The sequence below is a fragment of the Rana temporaria genome, chromosome 13 (genome assembly GCF_905171775.1).
Source record: "Rana temporaria chromosome 13, aRanTem1.1, whole genome shotgun sequence".
NCBI classification, from domain to species: Eukaryota; Metazoa; Chordata; class Amphibia; order Anura; family Ranidae; genus Rana; species Rana temporaria.
Genome location: NC_053501.1, coordinates 28,103,843 through 28,120,112, shown reverse-complemented (window position 1 = coordinate 28,120,112; position 16,270 = coordinate 28,103,843). Strand labels below are relative to the sequence as shown.

Sequence of the window (16,270 nt, the reverse complement as noted above, 5' to 3'; positions counted from 1 at the left end):
GCTCCAAAAGTCCTGCTAGCAGCATATTTGGAGTGGTGTGTTTACCGCTCCTTCCCATTGAAAACAATGGGGCATCGTGGCTATACCCCTGGCACTGCACCTCTGCAGAGATGCATTGCAGCACAAAAGTGGGCTCAAATGAACAGTTACCCAAACGTGTGTCCACAGTGACCTGACGTGCTTTTAGAGTGTTAATTGTGCGCTCCCAGCACATTGACCAATCTGTTACAGCTCCTTGTCAGGAGCCAGCAGTATGAGTTTCCTATCATTTGACAGCAGTTCTATGATGGAGAAGATACGTTGCCTCATGAGCATTACAAGGTCACCAGGTTTACTTGCTAATTGACATGCCTGAAATGTGTGTGTTCACATGGAATTAGGATGGAATCCACATTCCACTTCCACCTTTGTTTCACCAAAACCAAGGGTTATTATTGTGTTTTTATTGATCCCAATTTCTAATTTTCACTATCTCTCTATTTTACAGTGATTGATTTTTGTTTGACTAAAATGCTAATGTGTGATGAGGAGACAAACTACGAGAGCTTGAGACTGAGCTGGGCGTCCAAAACTAACTGTGATCAGAGAAAAGGTGCTTTGGCCAAAAAGATAAGAAATGGAACTTGCACTGAATATGCAATAACAGTTGGAATTATTATTTTATGTTGGTAGCGCTCTACATTATACATGCTTTGATTAGCAAAATGTTGGGTCATCATACATTTTGAATGGCACTAGTCCATGTACTAAATAATTGCACCTTTACTATACCTGTGTGGCAGTTCAACACAACATGTAAGTAGTACACTAATGCTTTGGGGAAAAAAGGTCTGTTGAGGTGAATTGACAGCACATTCAAATTAATAGGCTTTCTCAGCAAATGCATTTTAACACCCTGCATTGGAAAGCATGGATGGAAAGGGGCCTTGTAGTTTAAATTAAAGCAAGAGGAAGCAGCAAAATCAGATAATGGTTTGTCATAGTCCAGTGACCAGACACAATCCTGCAAATTGCCAAAATGAATGGTTGTAGTGGTCTGCTTTCCATGCAATGTAACAGGTGTATGTGATTCCCCAGAAGGGCTGAAAAGTTTTGCAGTGTTTTCACGTATTTTAACTTAATGCAAGCTGGAGTTCCCATTTCACAAAAAATCCTATAAAAATGATTTAAATTTTTCATCTTAATATTTTTTTTTAGATATTGTGTTGTGATTATACTGTGCATATTTTATAATAATGTTGTAATGTCTTAAATCTTTCAAAGGTCGAGCAGGACGTGTTTCTAAAGGCTATTGCTACAGGCTTGTGTTGAAGGACTTCTGGAATAATTTCATACCTGAGAATGTTGTTCCAGAGATTTTGGTATGATTATATTGTTTCATTGTAGCAGCAGAGAAATGTACTGTATGTCATAAACCAAATATAATTAAAATACTTGACTAGCTAAAGAGAAGGTGCAAAGAGGATAGGGTTCTTTTGTTGGCAAGAATGTCAAATTGTCACATTTTCACTTTTTGTTTTGTAAATAGTTTTCAATAAAAAAAAGTGGCTTCTGAAACGAATACATGTACAATGACGAGATTTGAAACCCAACAGAAAACCGTGATTGATTTGTGCACAAAGGTTAATAATTTCACGCAAATCTTAGTACCTGTACAATGGTACTTTGACTCTAAATACTGTTATGGCAGCAGCTAGCTGCCATAACCCTGGTAATTTTAAGGCATGAGTTTCGCTTTCAGATAAAAGTGGTCTCTGCAGCGTATTCACCATGAGATCACTTTTATTGGTGGTGGGAGAGGCCCTCCTCCCGCCATGCTCCAGTCGCCTCCGCCTCTTGCCAGAGCCACCATTAACGGTGGAGACAACTGCGTCCGCTCCCCCCATTGCCTGGATGTCGAGAGGGAAAGATGGCCCACACTTGGCTTCATAGCATTGGAGGGAGGAATCAACATCACTTCCGCCCAATGCTTTTTAAAAAACAGTGTAAAAGTGTGACTGAGGTACTCCCCTTATGGGAGGGGTTATATAGAGGGGAACTTGTCTTCATTGGTTGTGCCAGTGTCCAATCACCTTTTGTGAACTATACAACCCATATGTAAGGACTTAGACTCTGTGTCCCGTGGTGTACTCCAAGAAAAGGATTTTACAGGTAAGCTGTTATAAAAATCCTATTTCTCTTATCGTCCATGGACGGACACAGCTCCTTAAATCTTGACAAGTGGGTTATGTTCCCTGTTTACAGGAGAGGACTAGGCAGAAACATGTTAAATAGTTAAATACATGTTACATTAACAGAGTTGAACAGCCCCGCCCAGGGGGCGGTCCCTCCAGACATAACCCTCCTCACTGCAGCTTGCAGCCTCAGTTTCGTTCTGCCTAGCAAAGGAGAAGGACGTATGGCTCCCTTTGGGCCCAGCGCCCTGAGGAGAAATTTTATTTTATTTTACTTTACTTTTTCTTGAAGAATCTTCTTTCAACTGTTGGCTGAGAGACAGGCTGGATATTATAGATCCTTGTAGTCTACTCAGTCCGACCAGCAAGCGTGGGCACACCTTTGCAAAGAGGCTTGGTCTGCCACGCCATACCCCATGACTCCTGGGGGGGCCGGTGAGCTTTGCTCCGAGGTCCACATATGACTGAGCTGTGGCGTTGTCTCAATCACAGTGGACCGGGCCGACAGCTACCTCCATTGCGGTTGTAGGTCTGTCAGGAATGCGTCAGCGAGTCCTCGCTCGGACGGGTAAGTACAGTCCCTCCTGCTTCGGTGGGTTGGTACAGCTGGGCATTCCTGGGGTTCGGGGGTCCCTTCCCCTTACTTCCCTGCTCCTTTCCCTTGCTGCATTGCTAACATTGCCGCTGTCAGGGGGGAGGGGGCCTTCCTGAGGGGACTGTGTTATCTGGCCTGTGTTTTTTCTTTTTTGTATTGGGCTTTCCTGTGAGGTAAAAAGCCCTGTGATGAGCACAGATGTTTATGATTATACTTCAGCAGACGCTGACTGATTGGTGACACCTGTAATGGTTTTGCTTTTTATGCTGTATCTGTGACTTGTCCTTAAATAAAACAGCCCTATGAGGCTTTTCCTGTTTAAATACAGGTCCCTGCAAAAGTTACCTCACGGTTCTTTTCCTCACAGGCAGCGCTGTGCAGTCTCCTCCTGAGGGAGTCCCCTGGTTACCCCTGGTCAGCGCAGCAAGTGGGTGAGAGGCCCTGAATAGGGCTCTAGGAGCTTTTGTCTATTTGTATGGACAGGTGTGCATATTATAATACACACTATATGTAAATATTGGAGTCAGTATCTGGGTCCTTCCCCACATGCTGGTGGTGGCAGCAGGTGTTAGCACCTGTGATTCCCACAGAGTTTTTGTTAGTCCTGGACACAGTTTGTGCCAGGGTGGGGGTGGACTGCGGGCGGGCGGTAAAAGAGTGCCCCCTTCCCCCGTTATCCCCTGGGGAATGCTCTGTTATGGAGCCATGGACTAGGTACCTAGTTAAAAAAAAAAAAAAAAAAAAAAAAAAGGCAGAATAAGGCATTTATGGGTGCGCTTTTTACTGCTGCAAGGGACTCTCCTAAGCTGCATAGTGCAGCTGGGTTTCCGCTGAGGGCTCGGTCTTTTTTGGATCACACAAATCAGACTGCTGTGTAGGTTTTTTCCTTCTGTGCCCTTCTTTGATAATTTCTGAGATGCGGAATGAGAAAAGCCGCTGAGGGCTTTTGTAGTCCCTCACCGCCGGGCGGGAACCCCTACTTGTATGGATCTGACTGATAGAAGATCCGAAGTACTGACCCGTTCCATGTTTACCATGCTGGGGTCTGGCTTGCGGCCTATTGTGGCCACTACACTGGGGTCTCAGTGGTCGCTGGCGCTATTTTTTTTTTTGGGAGATTTTTCAATTACATTGAAAACTCCCATTGGCGCCCATTTTGTCGTAGCCACGCTATGGCGCAGCTTACATTGTGCTGGCCTTTTTCCTGTGGCCGCGTTCTGAACGCTCGGCGGCCATCTTGGAGTAGTCCTGACCCCTAGTGCTGTATACAACTCACAGAGTGAGCATTTTGCACCAGACAGTGGAGGAGCACCGACTCTCTCCTGAGGTTATTAGCCTAGCGGACCAGCTGGTCCAGGGCCTCATATAGGTCTGTGATGCTTCATTGAATGCTGCGCCCTTGTTATCCAGGGCGTCTGTTTCAGAATGGTTTTATGCACACGGTGGTGTAGTGCTTAACTCCATTACTTGGCAGCAAAAGAGTCATTGGTTCAAATCTGCACACTGACGCCAATCTGCCTGGAGCTTGCATTGTCGCTCCCTGTGTCTGTGTGGGTTTCCTCCGGGTACTCCGGTTTCCTCCAAAGACATGTGTGCATACACCTACATAATATACATACACACTATGTGTGTGTATTATTTAGGGGCAACCCTCCCAGGCCGTCAAAGGCCCAGCTGGGGGACTAATCTGTCCCTGGGTGCATAAGCCGATCACGCCGGCACCCAAATCCTGCCAATGTATATAGCCTTCCCTCCCTGTCTCTAGGTGGGAGGGGCGGCTTGCAGGTTCACAATTCAGTGAAACCTCCCTGCTCTCCGACTAGTGGGTCTGCGAGGTGGTCTCTTCGGAGTACTAGATAGGGTTTCCTCCTATCCACAGAACAAAGTTCTGTCCTTGTGTCTTCCCCTCCCGGCACGTCGGTCTGCCTTGGGCAGTGTGGGATTTGCTAAGCTGCAAGGTAATTTTACCTTTCCTGCAGGACGAGAGTTTTGGGGTTTTCTATGGGCCTCAGGCCCTAAATACCTTTGTGAACGTCGGGTAGTTCCGCATGGAATCCATTTGTTCGGTGGTAGCTGCGCTTCATCCGGGGGATGTCCTGACGTCCTCGGACATCAGGGACGCATACATGCATGTCCCGTTTTGCACATGTCAGTGTTTTTTTCTGTGCTTCGTGATGAGAGAAGGGTCTCTGTCAGCCTGTGGCCCTCCCTTTTGATCTGGCGTCAGCACCATGGGTTTTCAGCTAGGAGCTCGCACTTATTTGAATTTTGTTGGGACAGCGAGGCTTTGCCTCATTGGCTACTTTGACGACTTTCTTCTGAGAGCAGCTTCTGTCTCCGACCTAGTGGATAGGTTATTCCCATTCAGACCCTCCGAAGATTCGGGTGGATGTTAAACGTTTAGGCCAGAAAGTGTAGCTCAGTGGCAGCAAGCCTGCCCTACATGTGTGCGACCCAGGGTTCAAATTATGGGCATGCTAGGTTCCGACTCAGCGTTGGAGTATCTAGTGTTGATCCAGACTCCTCAGTGGCAAAGGTCCTTCTTCCCCTGGAGAAATTGCAGACTCTTCAGTCTGCGGAGAAGGTATTGGCATCACGCAATCGGTCTTCTCTCCGGGCGCCTGCTGGTTCAGGGTCTGTGGGTAGCCTCCTTCAAGGTGGTACTGTATGCCCAGTTCCACACCCTGGTTTTCCAGTGGAACTACTGTCCAGGTGGTAAAAATCTCTTGTCTCTGAAATCATTAGATTCCTGTGCGCCACCTAGTCAGAGTCTCTCTGAGTTGGTGACAGAGATTCCCGACTCTTCGGTCCGGGAAGTTGTTCCTTCCTTCCAGTGGTCGGTGTTTACGACGAATGCCAGCTCACGGGTTGTGAACCTGGAGGTTCACAAAACTGGGGGGTCCAGTCGGCCCTGAGTCGCTGGACTTGCGTGGACCTATGACCACACCTCCTTGAATGTGTCTGGTCTCGGTAGCTACCCAGGGTCGGGCCTGGCTAGTGCCTGGTGGAAGACCGCCTGGGAATACCAGGTGCTGTCTACTGTTCATTGTCCTACTATTTTAGGCGATCAGGCTATGCTTCTCCTTGTGGTCGACCAATCTGGTTTCAGCCGGACAACGCCACGGCCGTGGCTTCAGTCTACCATCAGGTATGCCGGCAGGCAGACTACTGGAGTCGCCAGATGCTGGACCAGGGCGACTGGTCTTTGTGCTTGGGGTGTTTCGGCTCCCTTGCAGGAGGTGAGCCTCACATGGCATGGATCTCCTGGCAGCTTGTCTCCGCCGCAAGGGTGTCAGTTAGTGGCCAGGTCTAGTGATCTTGTACAGACGCGTCAGTCGCGCTGGTGGCCCTGTGTTGTCTGTATCGGTGATTTTTTGCCATTCCTCCATGGTAGTTGCTTCCTCGGCCGCTCCACAGAGTGGATGCTGAGGAGATCCCGATGATTCTAATCGCTCCAGATTACTCTCGGCGTCCTTGGTACGCTGATATCGGGCGCCTGGTAGCGGAGGCACCCTGGCGATTGCCAGGGCAGGAGGTTCCTGTCTCAAGGTCCCATACTTCCTCCTGTTGTACAGTCACTGACTTGCTTAACATGGTTATTGGAAGCCAGACTTTAGGTGACCAGGGTCTGTCTGACTCGGTCATCTCAACAGGGCACCGTAGTCTTCTTCCGGAGGATCTACCGTCGCACCTCTCTTGGTGCGAAGGGATGGAGTGACGTCCACGGGCGTACTTTCATTGTCCAGGGTCCTGCTGTTTTTAAAGCTTGGATTGGATCTAAAAATTGCTTAAAGCACCGTTTGGGGGCAGATTTCAGCCTTGGCTGTGTTCTTTTAGTGGCCTTTTTGCGGCCCGTTCCCTGGTGGGTCCCCTTTTTTTGTGTGCAAGGGGTTTGTCATATACTTTCCCCTCTTGGCCCATCTCTTCCCCCATGAGTTTTGACTCTGGTGCTCTCGGTTCTTCAGGAACCTTCCTTTTGGAAACATCAGAGAGATTTTCTCTTGACACTATCTCAGAAGGTGGCCCCTTTAGTGGCCTTTACCTCTGTTAGAGGGGTTTCTGAGTTGGCGGTCTTGTCTTGCAAGCCGCCATGCTTGATCCCCCATAAGGATTAGGTGATGGTGCGCCCGCGACCTTCCCTTCTTCCGAAGGAGGTTTCGGCCTTTCATACTTTAGGCGTGGTACGCGCTTTGCGGGTATACCAGCCTACTACGGCTCCATTTCGGAGCTTCTGACTCTCTTTTGTGTCGGTGTCTGGTCCACAAAAGGGCCTGGCGGTCTCGTCGACCACCATTTCTCGGTGGATCGGGCAGGCCGTCATACAGGCCTATGCTCCTAAGGGCGGGCCCCCCTTTCCGGTCACGGCACTTTCGACCAGGGCAATTGGTGCTTCCTGGGTTTTTTTTTTTTTTTTCTTCCCGACATCATGCGTCGGTCTCACAGGTGTGCGAGGCGGCGATTTGCTTGTCCGTTCACGCTTTTTCCAGAATTTACATGGTTGCTGTGAGTGCATCTTATGATGTTTTTTTCAGCCGCTAGTTTTTGCCGGCGGCTGTTTAAAGTTGCACCTCCTCCGTTGAGGAGCTCTGCTTGTTTTGGGGTGAAGTTAAAATTGTTTTTACTGATATATTTCCCACCCCTCGTTTTTTGACACTGCTTGGGGACGTCCCACTTGTCAAGATTTAAGGAGCTGTGTCCGTCCATGGACGATAAGAGAAAATAGGATTTTTTGTACTCACCGTAAAATCCTTTTCTCTGAAGTCCATGGACGGACACAGCTCCCACCCCTCCTTTTTAGGTTTGTACTGCTTGTTACGAACTGAGGCTGCAAGCTGCAGTGAGGAGGGTTATGTCTGGAGGGACCGCCCCCTGGGCGGGGCTGTTCAACTCTGTTAATGTAACATGTATTTAACTATTTAACATGTTTCTGCCTAGTCCTCTCCTGTAAACAGGGAACATAACCCACTTGTCAAGATTTAAGGAGCTGTGTCCGTCCATGGACTTCAGAGAAAAGGATTTTACGGTGAGTACAAAAAATCCTATTTTTTCAGCCACCGCTGCATGGACTGGGGGAACGGTGTCTTTAACCAGATGTGGTCACTCTTATCAAAATTGGGGGACTCCTGATGTAAACATTCTAGCCACCATATACCATATACAATATACTATATCTGTTTGTATTCCGAACCTGGGATAATCTAGGTCTGGCTTTGGATGTCTTAGGTTTCTCCTGGTCCCTGTTTAGGGTAATCTATGTCTTCCCTCTATTCATAATTCTGCCTTGCCTGCTCTACAAAATAGACCAAGAAAGAAATAGGATGAATTTTCTGGCACCGAATTGGACCAGAAGAACCTGGTGTGCATATATAGTCCGATTTCTTGTATAAGACACCTGGCTTATTACTAAAAGACGTTATGTTGAAGTGTTTGACTTTAATGGCATGGCTGTTTAAACCCAGGTTTTTAAAGACAGATTGGTTTCTCTGCTTACCTTGCTGAAGGCAGGAAGATTTTTCATACCCAGGAATATTAATGCTCCTGGTGTAAGCATAGTCGCCACAGACTAGTGTTCAATCACCTGAAGGTGCGAGCCTATATCCATGGTGTATGAATAGGGTGCCTGCGTCCTGTACTGTATTAGGTACAAATTCCTCCATTTTCTAAAAGGCATCTCCTAAGGTTTCCGCAAAAAAACTGCACTAAAAACAAATTGCTGGAATACTGGGTACCAGTTATTCAATTGGGAGCTGTGATTATCATGCAAACAAAAAATACAAGAGCAAGACTATGGAAAAAAAAAAAATTGCACTGTTCTCGTGACCATTCAATATTAAATTGAAAGGAAAACCAAATTAAATCACCAATATTATGTGACCCTTGAGTGAGTCAATAATTGTTATAATTGCACAAATTAAAAAATTTAAAATTTCCATATAAAAAGTGCTACAAAATTATGACCAAAATTCATTGATAAATTAATAAAAACAAAAATAACGTCCATAATATTAGTGCATTAAACTCTAAATAATATATTGAACACCAGTGCTCTGTGAGAAAAGTCCATATGTATATCGTTTCCAAAAGCAATCGTGTTGAATCCACCACCAATCGGCAGAAATTGCTCCTTACCAGCTTGCCACGCTCCCCCATGACCGAGGATCAATGTATGCCCATAATCAGTCAGCTTTCTCCAAAAAACAGCAGACACTAATCTTTATGCAGTGAGTCTCAACCAAATACATAATCCGCAGATGCACATGGTACATGTAAAATATAAACGCTCCATATAGTGCAGGGGTGGCAAACTCAAATTCATCGGGGGCCGCATTAGCAGTATGGTTGCCCTCAAAGGGCCGGTTGTATCTGTAAGACTACGTGTCCACTATTATCATAAATAATTGTCACTGCATTTGTTTATTACTGGTTTTATGGAGCGCAGGATTCAGGAGTTTGCTGCGTACGAAATGCAGGATACAGGAGTATGCTATGGACCGTGTGCAATATCTGACCTCTGCACCCTCCACTCTCCTTCCATCCACCCTGGGATGGGATATAATGGTGGTGGGGGGGCTGCCGTAGGATGGGATGGGGATGGGGTGGTAATGGATGAGATGGGATGGGGTGGGATAGGCTACCTGACATACATGGACCTACCTGACATACACTGACCTCACCTACCTGACATACATGGACCTACCTGACATACATGGACCTACCTGACATACATGGACCTACCTGACATACATGGACCTACCTGACATACATGGACCTACCTGACATACATGGACCTACCTAACATACACTGGCCTCACCTCCCTGACATACATGGACCTACCTGACATACATGGACCTCACCTACCTGACATACATGGACCTACCTGACATACATGGACCTACCTGACATACATGGACCTACCTGACATACATGGACCTACCTAACATACACTGGCCTCACCTCCCTGACATACATGGACCTACCTGACATACACAATGACTTCACCTACCTGACATACATGTAACATGGACCTACCTGACATCATGTGTCACAGCATCCATCCAGCCAGAAAGGAGGAGAGGAGAGCCGCCCGCCCATGCACTAGTGTTGTCATATTCTGCTCCCTAGTGCATGGTGTCGAGGAGGCTTGTAATTGCCGCCTTCTGGAGTCTGCGGCGCCTATGATGGACGTCCCGCGGTCCTGTGATTGGATCTCCAGGACGTCCATCATAGAAGCCGGGTGTACCAAGATGGCCGACCACTCCGGAGCTAGGCCGAAGCCGCGGCCTTTCCTAAGGCCGAGGCAGCGGTGCGGATCACGGATCGGTTACGATCCGTTGCATCACTAGTGGCAACGGATGGCCTGTTGCGCGGGCCACATGGCAAGGTCTCGCGGGCCGGATTCGGCCTGCGGGCCTTGTGTTTGCCACCCCTGATATAGTGCATTAAACGTAAAAAGGTTTATTAAAAACATTTTGGGGATCGTGGCAAGCTGGTAAGGAGTAGTTTCTGCTGATTGGTGTTGGATTCAACACGATTACGTTTGGAAACAATATCTCAAGACATATGGACTCTTCTCACAGAGCACTGGTGTTCTATATATTATTTAGAGTTTAATGCACTAATAATTTTATGGACATTATTTTTGCTATTATGCACCAATGATCTTATGGGACAAAATTGTTTTGGTTCCATGATTTTTTGGTCATAATTTTGTAGCACTTTCTATATCGAATTTTGAATTCTTTATGTTGTGCAATTATCACATTATTGACTTGCTCAAGGGTCACATAATAATTTTGGTGATTCGTTTGGTTTTCCTTTCAATTTAATATTGAATGGTCAATGGGACGGCGCGATTTAATTATTCTTCCATCCTAATATTTCCTCCTGTTCCATCAAGATCACTAAAACAACCATCAATACCTCACTTCAAGCCAGAGTGCTAGGTTTAATCCTGGACTCTAACCTCTCATTTCATTCCCAACTCCAGTCACTGTCCAAATCGTGCTGCCTTTAACTCTGCAACATTTCTAAAATTTCCAAATATGACATCTCCAAGCTACACATTCACACACTTGCTATCTTTTAACTTAGCCATTTAAATTTATGCCTTGTTGGACTGAAGAGAGGAGAGTCTATATAGAAGGTAGGCGATTACTAATGCTTTCTCAATATGAAAAAGCCATGAACAAATTTCCTGTGGAATCAAAGCTAAAGAGGATGGATGCCCCTTTTAGTGCCAGATTATGTCTGCATTAAAACAATGGGAAGTTAGCTTCGATCCATTACATTTAGTTCCAGAATAATGCAAAAGAACAGTCTTTTACTAAAGTTTCCCCAGGTCTGGGCTAAATCGAAGGTAGGCTTTTGTTTGCATCCTCCTGTCCATAGGCTTGCATGGAGAATTCTGATCAGGTTTGCCTGAACAACTGACAGTCAGACGTTGTCCGCTTGTGAAAGTGGCCTAACCACACTCTCCCCTTCTCCCAAGACCACCTGATCTCTAGCTCCCTGAAAATAATATGTTTTGTGCAAAGTGCTTCTAAAGTCAACACATTTTATTTTTCTACCTTAAAGGATATCTAAAGATTTGTTCTAAAAAACAAATCAAACATGTCATACTTACCTCTGTGCATTTTGTTTTGCACAGTGACCCAATTGTCCTCTTCTGTGGTCCCTCAGCAGCGGGAATACCGTGGGCCTAGTAGCGTGGCCACCCAGTAGGGGGGCTAGTAGCGTGGCCACCTGCTTATACCGGGGGTCTACTAACGTGGCCACCCAGTATAGGTCTCTCTCCTCACTGGACATAAAAGCAGCAACAGGAGCCATTGGCTCCACCCTGGCTTGGGTAAGTATAAAATGTTTTTATTTTAACAAAATAAAAAAGGAGCCTTTACAACCGCTTTCTTGTGTAATTGTTTTGTCTCCTTTTTATGTTGTAAAGCCATCAAAAACTGTTGGTGCTATAGAAATCATTTATAACAGTAATACAGATTATTTTTGTGCTTCGTTTGTAGTTCTTCAATATTCTCTGTCTCACCTACATGACAACTTCTTTTGTTTCCTTTAGCGAAGCCCTTTGGGAAGTACTATCTTGAAGGTGAAACTTCTTGACATGGGAGAGCCTAGAGCCTTGCTGGCTACAGCCCTTTCCCCTCCTAATGTTTCTGACATTGAACGCACTATACTTTTGCTCAAGGAGGTAAGTGTCTGTCCAATTCAAAAGGGCAGTGTATGAAAACATTTTCACAGGCAGATATATTAAAACCAATTCACAATACAGTAATGCCTTGGTTTGAGTAACTTGGTTTGAGATAAGCAACATTTTTTAATCAATTTTGACTTTATATACAAGCGATGTCTTGATTTAAGAGCTTCTAATCCCCTTGTGGAGGCTTCCATTTGTGAATTTACATTTTATGGTTACACAACCCGGTCACATTGCTATAATCTTTTTATATGGACTAAAAACTGAAGGACCTATGAATACATGGCTTTGGAACAAATCATTTGCGTTTCCATTACTTCTTATGGGGAAATTTGCTTTGCTATACAAGTGCTTTGGATTACAAGCATGTTTCTGGAACCAATTATGCTCGCAGTCCAAGGTTTTACTGTACTACTAGAAAGTAGGAAAATTGGGATTGAGAGAGAAAAGAGTAAATAAGTAGCTAAAGATAATTGAAGCATTACTGTGACCAGCCTATAGAATTTAAATATTATTTTCTTTGCAAGCAGCATATGCACTTTAACACAAGTTATCTTTAGTTTTTGTAGTTGCAGCTGCTATGGAGTCATTCGTCCTTAAAGTTGTTGTAAACTATCACCTTTTAAAACACATTCAGTTTACAATAGAAAAAGGCAAAACCTTTGTGTATATATTAAAAAAAAAAAAAAAAAATACCTTTTTTATATGTGATCACAGTCCCTCTGTTCTCCGCTGCATAAGAGCTGGGTGAGGAGAAGCAGCAGCACACTGAGCTTTCCAGTGGATGACTTTGCAGCTGTGACATGTCAGGACAAGTCTGATCATTGGAGGGCAGCATACTTAATTTGGCCACGATACGACCGACACAAGTCTACTAATCCGTCGTATCTTGGGTGCATATTTACGCTGGCCGCAAGGGGCGCTTCCGTAGATTTATGCGTCGAATATGCAAATGACCTAGATACACCGATTCACGAACGTACTTTCGCCCGTCGTATTAAGCTACGCCATTTACGTAAGGCGTACGTCCGGCGTAAATTTACCCCTCAAAAAGCAGGGGGAAGTCATGTTAAGGTATGGGCGCGGGAACAACGTCGTATTTTACGTCGTTTACGTAAATACGCCTATCTAAAGATGCGCCGATCTCTCTGAATCCCGGCCCTCATCTCTAAAGCAGTCTGTAAAGAATTCTTGTGGAGAGATTGGAGAAAAAGGCTTGGACTTTTTAGGCACGACCTGACAAAAATATATAAAAATATACTTTTATCATAAACGTACAAAAACTATATACCTTAAATACTCGAGTATAAGGCGAGTTTTTCAGCCCTTTTTTTAGGTCTGAAAATACCCCCCTCGGCTTATACTCGAGTCAGTGTACCTGACGGGATGCGACTGTCCATTGTTTAAATGTCGCGGCTTCCCCCTGGTCCCTTCCGTGAGGAGCGTTTCCCAGCAGACACTGTGTTCAGTGTTCCCCCAATCACGAACGTCTTTTCATCCTCGACAAGAGAACGTCCTTGATAGGCGGAACATTGAACACATTGTCTGCTGGGAAACGGAGTCCGAGGATGAGAAGACGTCCGTGATGGGCTACTGGGAAACTTCCTACAATATTTTCACCAGATTTAATCACCTTCCTTGACTGACTCTTCTATTGAGAGATCTAATTGCTTACCACTTTTGTGGGATATTTAAAGCTTCCAGATCGATTACCCTTGAGCACACCTTGGGAATGTTACCCAGACCTTGTGGGTTGTGGGGTTGGCCTATAATGTTTGCTTCAGGCAGTGCATTCTGTGTTCAGCGCTCATCTTGGCACTTGGTGCAGAAGTGTAGTTAGCCACAAGATGCTATAGAGGTCCAGGTCACTGATCCAATCGTTTGACACCCAGACCCTTAGTCCCATGTTGGGCAAAGCTTGGACCCTGGATGGGACCAACAGTGGGGACAAGGTAAGACAGGATTACCCTGTACTGTTTCCTGGCTTTCATGTCTTGATGGATCTGTAGTATGCACTACATTCTTATTCTAGAGCAGTGGTCGCCAACCTTTGGACCTCAAGGACCATTAAACTCACAATTTTGAATCCTGTGGACCACTAACATGAATTCGACATGCTTTTTTATACACACAATGCTCCGACTGTTTGACACCCCCGCCCGATCACTCTGCTGCAGTATACACACATTGCTTGCTTCTGTTGGACATCGAGCTGTAGACCCGGGCTGAAAGTTTTCCAATTCCTTCCGAACCGACTGTTTTTGGCCCATGTGTACCCGGCATTCATTTTGTCTAAATACTACTGTCTGCTAATTGTATGTTTCACAGATGAGGGGCTTGACCACTAACATTTGCTTGTTCTTAGCAACCTATTCCTGCAGGTGACAAAATAACCCAACGACTTACAGATACTGCTGTGTCTTTCAATGAACGTTTAAAAAAGAATGAAAGTAGAAAAAGCAGTTTTTCTTGGTGATCATTGATGGAAACTGATTCCACACCCCTCATGCTCTTGGTATTTCTTTTCAAATGCTTGGTAGTAGGAGGTGATATTGTGGGCTGGCTACATTTTTATGGGACTTCGGTTTCCAAATTCTGTATGTTTAAAGCAGTAGTCTCCATACTACCGCCTGAGGGCCAGATGCGGCCCTTTGCTTTTATCCGGCCCTTGGGGAATTATTACTTTCCCACTGTCGACAAGAGTGTATCATGGTTGCTGACGCAGACAATGGGGCACTGGTCCTCTCACTGACACCAACTATGACACACCATTTTTTCCATTGATGCCGACAGTGGGGCACCATTTTTTCCATTGATGCCGACAGTGGGGCACCATTTTTTCCATTGATGCCGACAGTGGGGCACCATTTTTTCCATTGATGCCGACAGTGGGGCACCATTTTTTCCATTGATGCCGACAGTGGGGCACCATTTTTTCCATTGATGCCGACAGTGGGGCACCATTTTTTCCATTGATGCCGACAGTGGGGCACCCATGTCTCCCATTGATGCCGACAGTGGGGCACCCATGTCTCCCATTGATGCCGACAGTGGGGCACCCATGTCTCCCATTGATGCCGACAGTGGGGCACCCATGTCTCCCGTTGATGCCGACCATGGGGCAACCGGGTCTTCCGTCGATGCCGACCATGGGGCAACCATGTCTCCCATCGATGCCGACCATGGGGCAACCATGTCTCCCATTGATGCCGATCATGGGGCAACCAATGTTCCTGCTGCAGATCCCTGGTCTAAAGGGGACAAAGAGGGACACACTTTTTAGAGTAGCCTTTGTAATATAGTTTAACGTTTTTCTCTGACCTTTTTAATATGCTGTCATCATGCTTAGCACAAGACCGCATGCAGGCTTAGAGTGGTTCACTGCTGTAGTGTGGATCCCGCATCCCAGTCATCAGGCTGTGTTCTGAACATGTTAGGGATTCTCTGTACTGATTGTTGGACCACCTTCTTTTGCACCAGTTCACTGGCTGTTATCGAGTCAACTGAAGATTTGCATAAAGCCACTGTAGTGCTTTTAAGCATTTAGGTGTGACATTCTGTCAGCGAAAAAACCTTGTTGTAGTCTTTCTGCTGGCCATCTTTCTACAACTTCCTGGATTTCCTGCATGCTTTGCAACTTCTCTGTGATTCACTTTTTAACTAAGGACGACAAAGTCCCATTGTATTCTGTTTTTCAAAAGGCAGGCTCTTTGAAATGTGTAATGCAGTAGTGGCTATTCACATGACATAGTTTAATACATGTCACAGAATTCATATGAGTATATGTGTGGGGGTTTTCACAAATTTAACAAAACTTTAAGATTGTTGATATAGAAGTAGGCTACTAGAAATAATTGAAAAACAGTGTGGAAATTAAAATGATTTTACTTCTTGACCATAGATGTGCTTTTAATGTGTCTTTACTTTTTTAATTAGATATATTTTATTGTATATTTGTTCTTACATCATGAAGGTGGGTGCTTTGGCAGTAAGTGGAAAACAGGAAGAGAACCCATATGATGGAGAGCTCACGTACTTGGGGAGAGTTCTGGCTCAGTTACCTGTTGACCTTCAACTTGGAAAGCTCATTGTCCTTGGCCACGTTTTTGGATGTCTGGATGAGTGTCTTATTATTGGTATGTGCTAAAGCTTGCTTAAAGATGCTGCCTCAAACTGTTGTCAGATTGATATTGGCTGTTTGTAGTGCTATTTATAATTCTTTTTTTTTTTTTTAGGGCGCGGGGGGGGGGGGGGGGTTTGTTTTCACCGTGAAGCTCAATTTTTTGTAAGTTTAA

General features: G+C 45.4%; 1 protein-coding gene across 1 annotated transcript in view; it reads left to right on the top strand.

The window, feature by feature from the left end:
• The window catches only part of TDRD9 (tudor domain containing 9), a 195,750-nt gene that overhangs the window by 109,889 nt on the left and 69,591 nt on the right, over positions 1 to 16,270 (top strand). The window contains exons 13-16 of the mRNA XM_040333083.1: positions 488 to 592; positions 1,264 to 1,361; positions 11,838 to 11,969; positions 15,949 to 16,111. Coding sequence (XP_040189017.1) covers positions 488 to 592; positions 1,264 to 1,361; positions 11,838 to 11,969; positions 15,949 to 16,111 — 498 coding nt within the window. The remainder of the gene's footprint in view (positions 1 to 487; positions 593 to 1,263; positions 1,362 to 11,837; positions 11,970 to 15,948; positions 16,112 to 16,270) is intronic.